The following is a 15,515-nucleotide window of genomic DNA, read 5'->3' as shown; positions in this document are numbered from 1 at the left end:
TGTGTGTGTGTGTGTGTGTGTGTGTGTGTGTGTGTGTGTGTGTGTGTTCAAAGGTGATATAGTAGGCAAAAGTTTGGAAATTACATGTATGAACAATTTTTTTAATAATGGAAAGTCTGGATCTTGCCTTAATCTCTGAAGCAGGAATCCATCACACAAAAGAATGCCTGCTCTTAAACAGTATGTTTAGATAGTAGCCAGTTTTTTAACTCTAAAGATAAAAATGCTAAATTATATGGGCCTCACTTCCTGTCCAACTTCTCTGTATTTCATCCCTTAGTGACCTCCATCGCTGGAGGTATAAAAGGTACATCTTTTCTCTGGGGAGTTGAAAGTTTGCTATTCTGAATCACAACCTTTCTGTTTATACTCTGGCTTTCAGACCCATTGGCCATGACATTAAAAGAGGGGAATGTGTATTGGCCAAGGGAACCCACATGGGCCCATCAGAGATTGGTCTCCTGGCAACTGTTGGTGTCACAGAAGTTGAAGTTAACAAGTTTCCAGTAGTTGCAGTCATGTCAACAGGGAATGAGGTAAAAAAAAAAAAAAAAAAACCAACTTACTTTCAACTTAATGCATTTCTAATATCCATTCTAATTAGGGTTGTGGATCTACCTAAAATGTTGTGAATTAACATTCCTTGTGTCTATATTGCGAAATTATCTCTGTTTCTTCCTCTGTAAAATGACAGGTTTAGAGAAGATGAGCCCCCTTCCAGTTATTACCTATAATCCTATGACAAGATGATCTTCTAACAGGAAAGTAGGAGGATGGTTTCCAAGTAGTTTAGGTAGAGAAAATGAGAATGCTACCCAAGCAATTAGAAATTAGATGTTCAGAAGCAGTAATGTCCTTCAATTCATTAGAATAAAGTATTAAAACCAGTGGCCTCTGTAACCATCACATCCCTTAGAAGAGAAAGAAATCATCACTTGGAAGCTGCGTATACTTGATTATGTATTTTCAACACTTAAGCCACAACAGCGGTGAAGTGTGACTCCCCTGCTACTGAGATACTGGACTAGCCCTGGGCAGGGAGTAATGCTATCAGTCAGGACACCAGAGCTAGCCCTTCTCCCTGCTCAAAAGGCCATGTGACTGTTGTCATTTAGAGTAGATTGATGTTTAGTCTCTTCTCTTAAAGGCGTCTTGCTCTTCTAATGTGTCAAAATGCTGCTTCAAGCCTAATTCAGGAAGTTGAATTAAGTTTATATTGGTCCTAACTGATGACTCTTCCGAACTTTCTTGGTCTTTTGTCTGGGATATGCCACGTTTCAGTAAGGGAATTCTGGGGCTAAACGTTTAGTTTTCACTTCTGGAAACTCAAGATATGAAAGCTGCCTGGCACATAGTAAATGTTTGATAAGTGCTTGCTAAGTAACTGACTGGACAAGATTTTTTTAATGTTTTAATTATTTAAAATATTACTGTCAAAAGATGTAAGGAGGACATCTTTTGAAAAAAAACTATTTGTTTTTTTTTTATTACCGCCTGTTATTTTTAATTTTCTAAAGTCCTGAATATGACATTACCCTATGGCTTTTCCTTGGGACAAAAAAAAAAAATCTCCTCTTATATTGCTAATAAAGGTAAAATCAACATTCCACATTTGTTTAGTTCCCAGCGGGTATGCTCATCTTTTTTTCCAGTATTATCTGTTGACTTCTAACTCTCTAGGATCAGAGAACAATAATTATATTAGTATAATTATTAATCAGTATTATATAGTAATTATATTACTATAATAGTAAAGGAGAAGCTGGATGTGTTTCATATTCCACAGACCAAATGATTCAAATATAATGTTCAGAATCAGGAATTGGGTTTAATGTGACTTATGGGAACCTTATATCTAAGTGTCTTTGAAGGTTGTTTAAAAACATTTTGCATCTAGTTTAGCATTTTCCAAACCATGTTCATGGAACAGTGGTGTTCTGCATGATGTATCTAGGCATTCCGTGAGAAACTATTGATGCTAATGTTATATTATTCTATCAGACATTAAATATGCCATTTTGTGTGTCAGGAAATTTATTGCACATACCTACAATTATACATATGTACTCATCTTTTACATGTGCAGTGATTTTTTTATCCTGAGTATGGAATTTCACATTTATCCTTATTAAATTCTATCTCACTGTTATGTTTATTGATGTACATGTATTATCTTATATAAGATTGTAAGTTCCTTGACAGCAGGGACTGTGTCTTATCTTTGTTATTCTCTTGATACCTAGCACAGTGTACTGAACCAAAGAAGAGTGTACTGTGCAATTTAATTCAACAGACCTTCATTAAATATTTACTATATATAAGGCTATGCCCTGAGCCAGGTGCTAGAAGTACAAAGAGACAAAAGTGAAACAGTCCTTACCCTCAAGACTATGGGGATAACAAAAGGTATATTAATAATATCAATAATAATTAGTAACTTGTGGTAGGAAGCATTAGCCCTCCCATAGGCTTGGGGCCCATTGAAGGAGGAGGAAAATAATCTTCTAATCAGTGTACCTTATGTGGCTTGAGCTGCCATACCTGTGTCAGGTCAACTCAGATGCTCACTTGTTACCCTGTTAATAGAAACTTAAGCAAACAACAGAAAAGGAAATGTAAGACATTAGAAAAATCCTCAATACCTGTTCCCAAGGTGTTCTTCTATAGACTGATACACCAGTGGGGCTTCAGGACAATTTGCTTTTCATCACATCTGGAAAACCCCTCATATAAATGTCCTGACAATTCTGTCTTTCTGTATGTAACGAGCAGTCAGCATGAGTGCCTGCTGAAGACTTTCTGCAGGCATTCATCTTGGCTTGCCCCACTGGTTTGTCAAGATTCTATTAAGATTCCTGGATCCAGGGATACAGCTATAATTCCAACTCATTCACTCTCTTATACTAACCCTGGAACAAACCTGAGATATTAAAGGTCTGAATTTTGGCGGCATTCCCCCCTGCCCAAGACATTCCTTCCACTCTGTAAGAAAAAAAAAAAAAAGGAAAAAAGAAAAGAAATGCAGTCCCTACAAATCACACTGCAGGTATGCACAGCTGTAGGTACACATTGTACAGCTGTAGGTACACATGTAAAATAATCTTTATTTTGAGTACAGCATAGTCTGAAGAAGTCACCTCCAATCCACAGGTCACATGCAGATACACAGAACCTGATGCACAAATTAGAATTTTATACAATGTAGCAAACACATATCATATGCCTAAACATAGAATATAGCATCCTATAACAAAGTTAGAGCAGTCAAATGAAAATACGTAATACAAAACACATTGCATAGTTGAATGCAGTAGATCAAAGAGAACACGTACGGATAGATAGGATACTGTAATATATTATGAGGGTTATGTACCATATGATAGGCACCACATTGGTTCAAGCTATTATCTCCCTCCTGGACTCTTGCAGTAACCTCCTAATTGGTCTCCTTTCCTCAATTCTCTCCTCTCTCCAATCCTTTTTACACAAAAGCTACCAAAGTGATTTCTCTGTAGCACAAGTCTGATCATGTATATCACTTCTCTGTTCAGTAAATTCAGTGACTGCCATTGCTCTAAGATCAAATCTTTCAGAGCCTGGTCTCAACCTGCCTTTCCTTCCTCTTTATACATTTTTCCCTTTCCCATTTCTCCCTTTCTACAGTCCATCCAAACTAGCCTTTTTGCCATTTCTCACACATGACACTCCATCTCATATCTGCATGCTTTTGCACTGGCTTTCTCCCATTAAAATTGATTGCCTCCTAGCCTGTGCCTCTAATAATCCCTTATTCCTTCAAGGAATAGTTCAAACACCACATGATGCCTTTCCTGATGCCCTCAGATACTAATGCCCTCCCCTTCAAAAATATTACCTTACAAATTTTATCATGTAAATATTTTTCGTGTGTGTACGTGTTTGTCTCTCTCTTTATGTACAGGTTGTCTTCCCAAAAGAATTTAAGTTCCTTGAGGGCAGGGACTGTCACATCTTTGTTTTTATATCCTTGGTGCCTAACAGTACCTGGCACTTAGTAGGCACTTAATAAATCCTGATTGATTGAGTCATCACTTATATATAAATAAACAGAGTATATCATATATTGGATTTCATACAAAGTAGATTTTACACATTTTCTATTACTGATCACTCTCTGGCTACATGTATTACACCTTCACTGTTGACCCAGGAATACTTCTCAAATATATTTACTGCCACTTTGGGCCAACAGACCCCATTCTGTATCAGCTTCAGTTTTCTTTTGATCCAAGTATCCAGAATCACCATGAAGTATTTCTGTCACCATGGATCAATAAGCCTTGGATAATATCTACTGCCTTCTTATACCTTGGGTAGGATTGTTTGTACTCTGGTGCAGTATTCCATTGTAGAGCTCCAATTTCTTCTACTCTTTTGCTAGCAAGGTGCCTTCTGGGGAACAAAACTTGAGTTCTCTGAGGGTCGTGTTCCTGTTTCCTTACCTGTGGCACAGTTCATAGGAAGTCATGCTGTAGTTGTACTTGCCGCCAAAAATAATCAAGGCAGAGGAGACCAGTTCAGTGCTATAACATTTACTCCTTCTTGAAGTCCTAGACTTTTAGCTACTTTTTCTTGTGTGAGTGATCCCACTGCCTATGTATCATTCATTTCACCCCATTCTTGAAGAATTATCCAGGATTTCTGATGCTTAGATTCTGTGTGACAGGGGAACAATATATATTCACATTGGTTTTCCCTGGCCTGATTTGTTCTGTGAAGTTTGGATTCAGTCAGAAGGCTGCACTGGAGGACCTAGAGGACCACATGTGACCTCGAGGCCACAGGTTCCCCACTTCTGCCTGGCCAATAATATCCACTGACCTCATAATTGGCCAGTGCTCCTAACCAATTCTAAACTGGCACTGGCCAACTTAGCACTTGTTAGAATATAAATCATTGGATTATTGTTCATCTATGTATGGAATCAAGTTTGGTACATCAGTCTTGGAACTTAGCAGTGACATCCCACTTGAGAGCCAAGAACTTTAATTTGTGGGTGGAATAATAAGTCTTTCTCACTGCCATTCAAACCTCAGCTGGTAAATGCAGTAGGCTTCTGGTCATGATTACTCTACTGGTATGAAATTGCTTTCAAACCCTCTAGCCTGGCTTCATTGGCTTGTTCAGTCTATAAAAGACAACAATGGTACATGTATGTGGCAGTTAACCATATCCTTAAATACCTGCTCACATTTGTCATACTAATGATCTATAAACTGTGCCAGAGAGTTCAGAAATGATTTCCCTCCTTTGCCTTTCTGCTTTTGGTTTTTATAAGACCATATATAGATCTAAAGCCAGAAAGGACCTCAAAGGCCATCTAGGCTAACCACCACATCTTACAGATGAGGAAACTGAAGTCTAGGGAGATTAAGAGACTTGCTCAAAGTTACATGTGAGGGAAGTGTCAAAGACAAGATTTGAAGTGAAGTTGTCTGACTCGAGTCAAGTGTTCTTTCTACTATACCATACCTCTATATCTTAGCCATGTAACCGTGAATGAAATCACTTTGAAAAAATGAGATTTTGTGATGATGGATAGTTCTTCAGAAATTTCTGATAGTAGCAACCAAATCCTAGCAAAATCTTCATCTCTCAACAATCCTGTAAATATGGCAAAATGAGGAGCCCTTCTTTTATGTTCTCAGGGATCAGTATTCCCTACTAGGATACTATATGACCTATGTACTTGTCAGACTTTACAGAACTGGGACTTATAAATTGACACTTCCAGACCAGTAACTCCTAACTCATTTAAAAGTTTCAACAGTCTTTCCTCATGATCTTCTAACATCTTCCCAACTACAACAAGATCATCCAGATACATCTGGTCCTTCATGATGGGTCTGTGTCAACCACCAATTTTTTCATATAACAAAAAGTTATAGGAGCCCTAGAAATCCCATGTACTCAAATTGGTGGGATCCCAATGGTCAGAGTAAAACTATCTGTTCCATATCATCCTCTACTCAGAGAATCATATAGTATCCACAGCTCAGGTTCAACACAGAAAACCACTGATTCTAGAGAAGACAGTCAAGGCCATCTTGAAATTGTGGCATGTTGTACTGATATACTTTGGTTATCTTCTTCTACCTCATTTTCCTATTCTTCTTCTCCACCCTCCTATAAATGAAGCTTATAGACTACAGGGTTCCATGGTCATGCCAATATTTTCCTGAGACCACCCATCTCAGAGAAAGCAGTTTTATTAAACTGCTGGTACAAAGGTCAAGTTGTTGAGGTAGATTATGTGACACAAGTCTCATGCCACTCATACAGTGAAAGCATGTCAGTTCACACTCAAGGAATGCTGAACCTCTGATTACAGACCACTATAGGAGCTTCTCCAACCTTAACATTAAGGCAGAGGCCTTTTCTCCCTTCTGTTAAGAAATAGATAGGAAATTTCTTAATTTGCTAGATGAGAGAATTGTACTATATGGCTTCCAAGGTCCCTTCCAGGTCAAGATCAATGATCCTATAATCCCTACTAATTGACAGATCTTTTAAATGCTCCTCTGCCTTAAAGGCACAACATTTTAAAGGTCAAAAGTTCATTTATCTCTGACTCTTAATTGCCTGATAATCAGGAACAGTTTATTCTCATTCTCTTTGCTTTCCCAATTTAGCTTTTGCAGTAATGTCATTAAGAGGCTAAGAATATTTTTGCCATCCTTATCAATACCTTTAGATATGCATTGTACCAATAAAAGAGGGTGAATAGGAACTTGTTTCTTATGCTAAGAATATAGTGATTCAGGCTAAAGGGCTAAAATGCAACAAGGTACTCGTGAACCATAAAGTACAGTTTTAAAAATAGTTTGCTAATTAAGAGACTAAAAGAATCAACTTCAAAGTTAAGAGGAGTTAAGAGGACATAAAACATTATTCCCTTCTACCTCCATAGTCACCAGGTCTAGAATTTAGGAATACATTCCTGGAGTCTGTAGGAACTCCAGAGTCTTCTTTGACACGGTTCTTTGCCAGGGGTAAGAACTCACTATTTGACAAAATCTTCTGGAAAAATTGGAAAGTAGTCTGGTAGAAATTAGGCATAAAACAATATCTCACACCATATACTAAGATAAATTCAAAATGGGTACATGATTTAGACAAAAAGGGTGATATCATAAGCACATTGGAAGAGCATCAAAGAAATTGTCTGTCAATACTGTGGATAGGGGAAGAGTTCATGATTGAAGAAGAGATAGAGACGTTCATGGGAGATAAAAGGGATAAATTTGATTACATAAAATTGAAAGATTTTTCACAAACAAAACCAATGCAACCAAAATTAGACAAAAAGTAGAAAACTGGCGGGAGGGAGGAGAGTTTGCATCAAGTTTTTCTGATAAGGGTCTCATTTCTCAAATATATAACTGAGTCAAATTTTTAAAAATTGGAGCCATGCTCCAGTTGATAAATGGTCGAGGATGTGAACAGGCAGTTTTTTTTTAATTATTTAGTTAACTTTTAGTTTTCAGCATTCACTTTTATAGGATTCTGAGTTCTAAATTTTTCCCCTTCCTCCCCCTCCTCCAGACAGCATACAACCTGATATAGTGAACAGGCAGTTTTTAGAAAAAAGAAATTAAAGCTATTAATAGTCATATAAAAATGCTCTAAATCACTAAGAATTAGAGAAATGCAAATTAAAACAACTTTGAGGTACCACCTCATATCCATCTAGATTAGCTAAAATGACAAAATAGGAAAATGACCAATGCTGGAGGGGATGTAGGAAATAAGTTCACTAATACACTGTTGGTGGAGCTATGAAATAGTCCAAGCATTCTGGAGAACAATTTGAAACTATTTCCAAAGTACTATTAAACTCTGAATACCCTTTGAGTCAGCAATATACCACTATATCCCAAGGAGATCAGAGAATAAAGAAATGTACGCAAATGTACAAAAATATTTATAGTAGCCCTTTTTGTAGTAGTAAAGAATTGGAAACTTAAGTCATGTCCATCAATTAAGGAATGGCTGAACAAATTATGATATATGATTGTGATAAAATACTGTTGTGCTGTAAGAAACAATGGAGGGGATGGTTTCAGGAAAGCTTAGGAAGACTTACATGAACTGATGCAAAGTGAAGTGAGCCGAACCAGAAAAACAATCTACGTAGTAATAGCAATGTTGTAAAGACAAGCAACTGGGAAAGACTTCGTAACTCATTAACTCAGATCAATACAGTGATCCACCACAATTCCAAAGGACTCATGATGAAAAATACTATCCATCTCCAGATAAAGAACTGGTGGTCTTAGAGTGCTAGTTGAAGTATATTTTTTCCTTTATTTTTCTGGGGGTTTTTTTGTTTGTTTGGGTGGGGATGCAGGGGGAACATGGCTAATGTAGAAATCTGTTTTGCATGACTTCATATATATAATGGGCATCATATTTCTTACCTTCTCAGTAGACGAGGGAATGTTTGAAAAAGGGAGAAAATTTGAACTGAAAATATAATTTAAATTAAAAAAAGAAAATGTTTAATACTCCACTGTAAAACTCACACCTCCTAAAACTATCCATTATTTCATTGTGACAATTTTACAGAGACCCACTCTCTAAATATCTGTATTTTTTCTGGGGTTTTTTTCTGGCACTATTTGTAGTGGAATATAAATATAAAGGCAAAGAAAATGCCCTATTAATAGGGAAAACTTAACCAGCTGATGTGCAGTACCCTACATTGGGGATGATATAAGCATACTGTTTTCTTATAGAGACTACTTCCATGATTAAGGGGGTTAAAGAGCCTCAGCCTCCATAACATTATAATGACTTCAATAAACTTAAACATATTCAGACTTTAATAGCTATTCATTCCCAAGATTAGGTGGTGTTAAGTATGTATCTAAGTTTGACTCCAAAGGCCAGCTATGACTGAGGCACATTATTAATTTTTAGGGGCTGCTGAATAAACTGGGCGTACCACCCCTACCTCCATCTTACTACCTGTTGTTAGGGTCTGGCCTTTAATTGCTAGGACTTTCCTAACATAAAGTCAAAATTCTTTACCAATAAGATTCACCAAATGTATTAGGTAACTGCTATGTACAAGGGAGGAAGAGAGGGAATAAGCATTTATTAAGTGAGTGTTATGCACCTGACACTGTGCCAAGCGCTTTAGAGATATTATCTCATTTGGTCACAAGGCACTATGCTAAAGGCAGAGGCTATAAAGATATAGACAAAATAGTCCACACTCACTCAAAGAGCATACATTCTTGGGAAGATAAAGTAGAGAATGTAACATGTGCACAGATAAGTAAATAAAAAGTAATTTAAAGAGGGAGAGATTGATTGAGAATCAAGGAGAGGCTTGGGAGGATCAAGGAAAAGCTTCACAGAGGAAATGGCTCCCAGGATAAGCCTTGAGAAAAGAAAAGGATTCTGAGAGGCAGAAATGAAGAGATTCCAGACATGCGAGAATACAGGAAGGGGTGAAGAGGTGGATTAGAATGCTTAGTTCAAGGAATAACAAGGAGTCCAGCTTTGCTAGATCATCAAATATATGACAAGAACTCATATGAAATAACTTTCAAAAGGCAAGTTGGAGCCGAATTGTCGAAAGCTTTGAATGTCAGGCTGAGACATATTTCATAACAGAAACAATGAGGAGGGCCTGGAGGTTTTTGAGCAAGGGAGCAACGGTGTTTGGAAGTAGGGAAAGCACTGAGGAGACCCTCCTGAGACAGCATGCTGGGGGCCTTGAGTAGGATGGTGGATACAAGAGATGTGGTGGAGATAAAATCAATAAGTAACAGCAACTGATTGTTTATGGAGGATGAGGAACAGACAAGAGTCAGGGATGACAAAGATTGTCAGCCTGGGTGACTAAGAGAATGAAAGCTCGTTACCGCGACTAGAACCATATACCATGATTGAATATGTACATTGGGGGCAGAGAAGCTTAGATGTTTGGTTTGCCTTTGAGATTGGGGGTAGTAAGTCATGTGTTTTGGCCAGGTTCCAATCAAATACCGGTCTATATTCAATCTGGTTATTTAATAGGGATGTTCTGAGGGCAAGAAATTTGAGGGATTTAATAGATTCTGTCTCTAAAGCATTTATTCTCCTTGGGGGGAAAAAGATTATTTTGTGAATTCAACATATTATTACATGTAAAAACTTATGAGAAATTCTGTAGTTGCATCAAGTTGTCTTATCCCTGAATCTTTTTGCCCAAATCTCCCCCATCCTTAAAAAACTTTCACATGACCCTGCCATCCATTCAAATTTATCATCCTATATTTTCTGGCAAATTTATTAAAAAAAAAAAACTTCTATTTTAAAAGCCCTATACTCACTTCGTATCCTCTTGTAATGTGGTTTCTATCACTCAACTGAAACTTCCCTCCAGAGTTACCAACAATCCCTTACTTGCTACCCAATGTCTTTTTCCCAGGTTTCATCACTCTTGACTGTTCTGTACCATTTGACAGACACTGTTGACCATTCCATCCTCCAAGATACTCTCCATCCCCTGTCCCTGCCCCCTCCCACTCCCTGCTCCAGGTTTTCATGATACTGCTTTCTCTTGCTTTTCTTCCTACCTATCCAGTCATTCATTCTGAGTCTCCTTTGCTGGGTCATCATCCATGTCCCCCTGCATTTGTATGAGTGGACCCCAGGGTTCTATTCTGAGCCATCTTCCCTCTCTACTCTCTCTCGGCAGTCTCATCATTTCCTGTGGGTTTAGTGATCATTTCTATGCAGATATCTTTCAAATCTATGTAAACAACTTTTATCCTTTTCTTGAACTCTTCTCCCACATTGCCAGTTGCCTATTGTACATCTAGGAAGAGTATGGAGTAAGAGTAAGAAGACCTAGGTTCAAAACCTGCCTCTGATGCTTACTACCTATGTGACCTTTTGCAAAATACGACCTCCCTAGACCTCAGTTTCCTTACTGTAAAATGAAGAGGAAGAACTAGATGGCCTCTCAGGTCCTTTCTAGCTTGGAGTAGGGTTCTTAACCTGGGGTCTATGGATAGATTTCAGGGGGTCCTTGAACTTGGATGGGAAAAAATTACATCTTTAATTTCACTAATCTCTAAATGAAATTTAGCATTTCCTTCAATTATAGGCAATAAACCATTATTCTCAAAAGGGGTCCACAAGCTTAACTAGACCTACACAGAAAAGGGTAAAGGGCAGCTAGGTGGCACAGTGGATAGAGCTCTGGACTTGGAGTCAGGAGGACCTGAATTCAAATTTGACCTCAGACACTTGGCACTTACTAGCTGTGTGACCCTGGGCAAGTCACTTAACCCTGATTGCCTCAGCAAGAAAAGAAACAAACAAACAAACAAAAAACAAGAAAAGGTTAAGAACTCCTACTCCAGCTTTGTGATCTATGACATAGTTCAAATCCTACCTCTGAGTGATTAATATAGCAGCAAGTGAAGCCCTACCTCATTTGTAAAATGAGAGGGTTGAACTATATGGCCTCTGAATTACCTTCTAACTCTATATCTATGATTCTGTGATCTCCATCTGGGTGTCCCAGGAGCAAATCAAATTTCACATATGCTAGATAAGGATATTTAGTGAAAAGATAAATGCCTTGTCTTTTCTTTAATTGAAACCCGCCACTCTTCTCAGTTTCCCCATTTTACCTGTCACTTAGATTTGCTGCTTCAGTTATCCTTGGCTCTCCACCACAGTAAGTTGTGAAATCATCTCAATTCCATCTTCACAATATCTCTTGCATCTCTTCTCTTCACTTCACTCATGCTATCACCCTAGTTTAAGCCCTCATCTCTTGCCTTGATGATTGCAAAAGCTTCTAAATTGGTCTCTCTGCACCGAGTGGCTCCAACTCATCCTCTGTGAAGGTATCAGACAGATATCACTAAAGCAGAAGTTGGGTCCTGCCTAAGAAGTTTCAGGGGCTCCATTTTGCCTCTGTAATGAAACACAAACTCATTTAGAATCCTTCATAATCTATATCTAACTGATCTTTCCAGATTTATTTCACATTACTCCACACACACACACACACACACACACACACACACACACACGGTAAAGTGAGTTTTCTCAACCTTGGAGTCCCCTGTACCAATGAAATCACAAGTTCGGCACCTAACCCAGTCCCTTTTTCCTTCTCACACTCTAAATTCCAACCACACTGGCTAATGTACTGTAACCATACACAGTATTTCATCTTCTTTTGTTCCTTTGTATAGGATTTCCCCAAAGGTGTTCTCCCTTATCACTTCCACCTCCCAGAACCTGTCTCCCTTCAAGATTCATCCCAAAGGTCACTTCCTACATAAGGCCTTTCCTGAACCCCATAGCTTTTGCTACTCTCCCAAACTCCCAAATTACTTTGTATTTCCTTAGTATATATTTTGTATTGACTTATTTCTAAAACAGGATGTTTATTTCAGAATATGGGCAGAGGAAGCTCAGGGCTTATTCTATTACATGTGTCTATCAGAGGAGAATGGGTGTACTTATGACAACTGCACCCTTCAAGAAAACATTATCATAAGAGATTAATTGGTGGGGTTTTGTCTTTTTTTCGGGGGGGTGGTTGTAGTTGCTGAATCCTGAAGATGACCTCTTACCAGGAAAGATTCGAGACAGCAATCGTTCAACTCTCCTAGCAACAATTCAGGAACATGGCTACCCAACCATCAACTTGGGAATTGTAGGAGACAAGTAAGTATTGAATGTTAATTTGACGAGTAAACATTGTACAAATATGGCTCTTTAGAAAGTTAGTGAAGTTTGACCCAAAGAGGTAAAAAAAAGAAAATTATTTAAATGTTGTAATTTATGTCAGTCTCTGGGAGCCAGAGGGTTATAGAGATACTGATATCCTGTAAGGATTTTTTCTTCTCAGGAAGTGGCTATTGAAGCAAAAAAAGGAAAATTCTGCATTGCTGTGAGTTTTCCCATTATAGAAATCTTTATTTTATGGTGTTGGCTTTCTCCTCCTACTCCTAACATCAGTAATGTTTTTGCAACTCATTCCTGTGCTTCCTGCAGTAAGGACTAGGGAGAACACAGTGAGTAAAGTAGGGAGGATGTCAGTACTAGAACTCATAGACCCCTTCCAGCTCTGATTTTTTAAAATTTGAATGCATAATCCCTAAGCATTCCAGTTCTTTCAGTGTTGACTTTTGAGTCCTTGAAACATGCATCTACCTTGACACCTAAAAAACCGCTCATTTCTTTTCTGTCATTTCACTCTTTACAATCACCTTTTCTCCACATTTTTTTCAATCTCTTCTATAATAATCTCTAAGATTATTTCTGGTGGAGATCGTTTCCTTTGACAATTTTTGACCTTTGGAAACCTTTGACATTTGTTTTGACTTTGATGTTTAGCCTACAACTGGTCTGTAGCTGAGTTCCTAGCACAGAGTCTTGTACTCAGATGTGGGCCTGATTGGTATCACTATGTTCCATCCGCATGAACTACATAATCTTAACCCTAACCAGCTGTTGTACAAGTGAGTGAAAAGAACCAGTTACAGAAAAACAGAATCTGTGTGAATTTTGGGTTGGTCAGCAACCAGTCTTTCTTTCACACAGGCTTCCAGCCCTTGAAAACCATATACTAACGCAAACAACTCCAAGAAAGATAAAATCAGATGCTAAGAAGAGGAAGAAAAGTTTCTGAGGCACAAATGCATGAAATCCTGAAATAAATAGCCATGAAATAGGGAAAATAAGGCTGTCAGATTAATTTGAGTCTCTTTCCTAAACAACACTAACTACTTCAGACCCCACAGGTTTCCTTGTTTCCTAGTCTCAAACACAAAAATGAGTTCTATAAGTACCTTCACAATAGACTTTCTCTAAGCAATGAGACATATGCCTCTTTACTCTTTTTGTCTCATTGCTTTGTCTTCCAAAACACTGTTAATCATTTGCCATACTGCCATTTAAAAAAAAAAAAAGCCAGTAGCTCTGATTTTAAATGAATGGTCACCATTGAAAAAACTCATATTGGCATTGGTGCTCCATTTTCTGAAGTCAATACAGTGGATGTATTCAGGTTTCACAGCCAATAATGTTCATATAGTGCTCTGAAGAATAATCTCTGGCATCTCTTTGGGATTATACATAGTAGGGGCCAGCAGGGAAATCAGGTTAAAAAATAAAATCAAAAAAAACTCCCAGTCTCCAATGGTAAACTTAACTTTTTGCTGTCAGTACCTCACATCAGAATAAGAGTCAGTATAAAAAGTTGGAGTATATCTACACATTCTCATCCTTGAAAAGCCCTAAAATGAACAAAGAAATAACTAGATTAAAATGTAGAAGTGAAAGTGAATCCATCCAGTAACAAGAGGAAAAGAATTTATGACTGTTCTAATGGGAATCTGTACAGGGAATTTAGATTAAATTCTTCTTGTTTCTGTTGCTAAAGTCATTTGATATTCTAGGAAGGTTGCCTCCCCCCTCGTTTTTAGCTACCTTTGCAGTTGTATGCTAATGAGAATAAAAACATTACATAGAAGCTACCATGTAAAAACCACTAGGGAAAACCTGAAGGGGTCTGGGACAAAGTCTACACTGTCTGCAAAATGAAAGGAGAAAACAGTCTCCAAGTACTCACCAACTTTACCCAGCTGTGCCAAGAGAGACAAAAGAGAAAGTGCAACCTTAAATAAATTTAAACAACTCTGTTTTTTCAAACTCAGAGAGATTATATTCTTTAACCTACACCCAAAGAAATATCTAGTCTTCAACCCACATCCCAAGAATTATAAGATCAAACGAGATAATATATGTACATGCTTTGCAAACCTTAAAGGTTTATATAAATGCTTGCAATTATTAATATCTTAGAGTAGGAAGGAATTTTTAAGATGATATAGTCCAGCCCCTACCAATCCAATTTTTAAAAATCCATGTGCAGCATCCCTGATGGACAGTCATGCATCTCTTCTTGAACACATTTAGTGACTGAAGGTTCACAGTCTCAGAAAGTGGTCTGTTGTGTTTTTTACAACTCTAATTGCTAGAAAAAATTTTCTTATATTTAAGCACAATTTGCCTCTCCATAATTTGCATACTTTGATCCTAGATCTTGCTTGCTTTTTTTCTTCACTATAGGAGTCCTTCACTAATTCATGTTTAACTTATGATCCAAGATGACCCCCTATGATCGAATTTTGTATTGGAAAGATCTCTAAACAGGGGAGTCTAGAAACCTGAATTTGCATCTTACTTCCAGCAAGTACTAAGGCTGTCACCTTGGGCAAGTCATTTCCATTCCCTCAAGCCTCTTACTTTATCTACAAAGTTATACAGTTAAACTACATAACCTATAAGATATCTTCCAGGTCTAAATTCCTGTAATTCCTCTTTTACTGTCATGTCTGTACAAAACCCATCTGCTTTGTCTTGTATAAATGCAGTTTATTTTTCCTTTATCTATATACTCAGCAGTTGTCCTTATTAGACTTCAAACTTCTCCAACCTATGACTAATAT

General features: G+C 37.7%; 1 protein-coding gene across 2 annotated transcripts in view; it reads left to right on the top strand.

The window, feature by feature from the left end:
* The window catches only part of GPHN (gephyrin), a 757,059-nt gene that overhangs the window by 671,623 nt on the left and 69,921 nt on the right, over positions 1-15,515 (top strand). For both annotated transcript variants that reach the window (XM_027843732.1, XM_027843731.1), the window contains 2 exons: positions 383-536; positions 12,605-12,726. In XM_027843732.1, the coding sequence (XP_027699533.1) occupies positions 383-536; positions 12,605-12,726 (276 nt within the window). The remainder of the gene's footprint in view (positions 1-382; positions 537-12,604; positions 12,727-15,515) is intronic.

The sequence above is a fragment of the Vombatus ursinus genome, unplaced genomic scaffold, assembly GCF_900497805.2.
Source record: "Vombatus ursinus unplaced genomic scaffold, bare-nosed wombat genome assembly UNPS02014926.1, whole genome shotgun sequence".
NCBI lineage: Eukaryota > Metazoa > Chordata > Mammalia > Diprotodontia > Vombatidae > Vombatus > Vombatus ursinus.
Note: the sequence above shows the minus strand (reverse complement) of the source record. Positions and strands in the feature narration are given on the sequence as shown.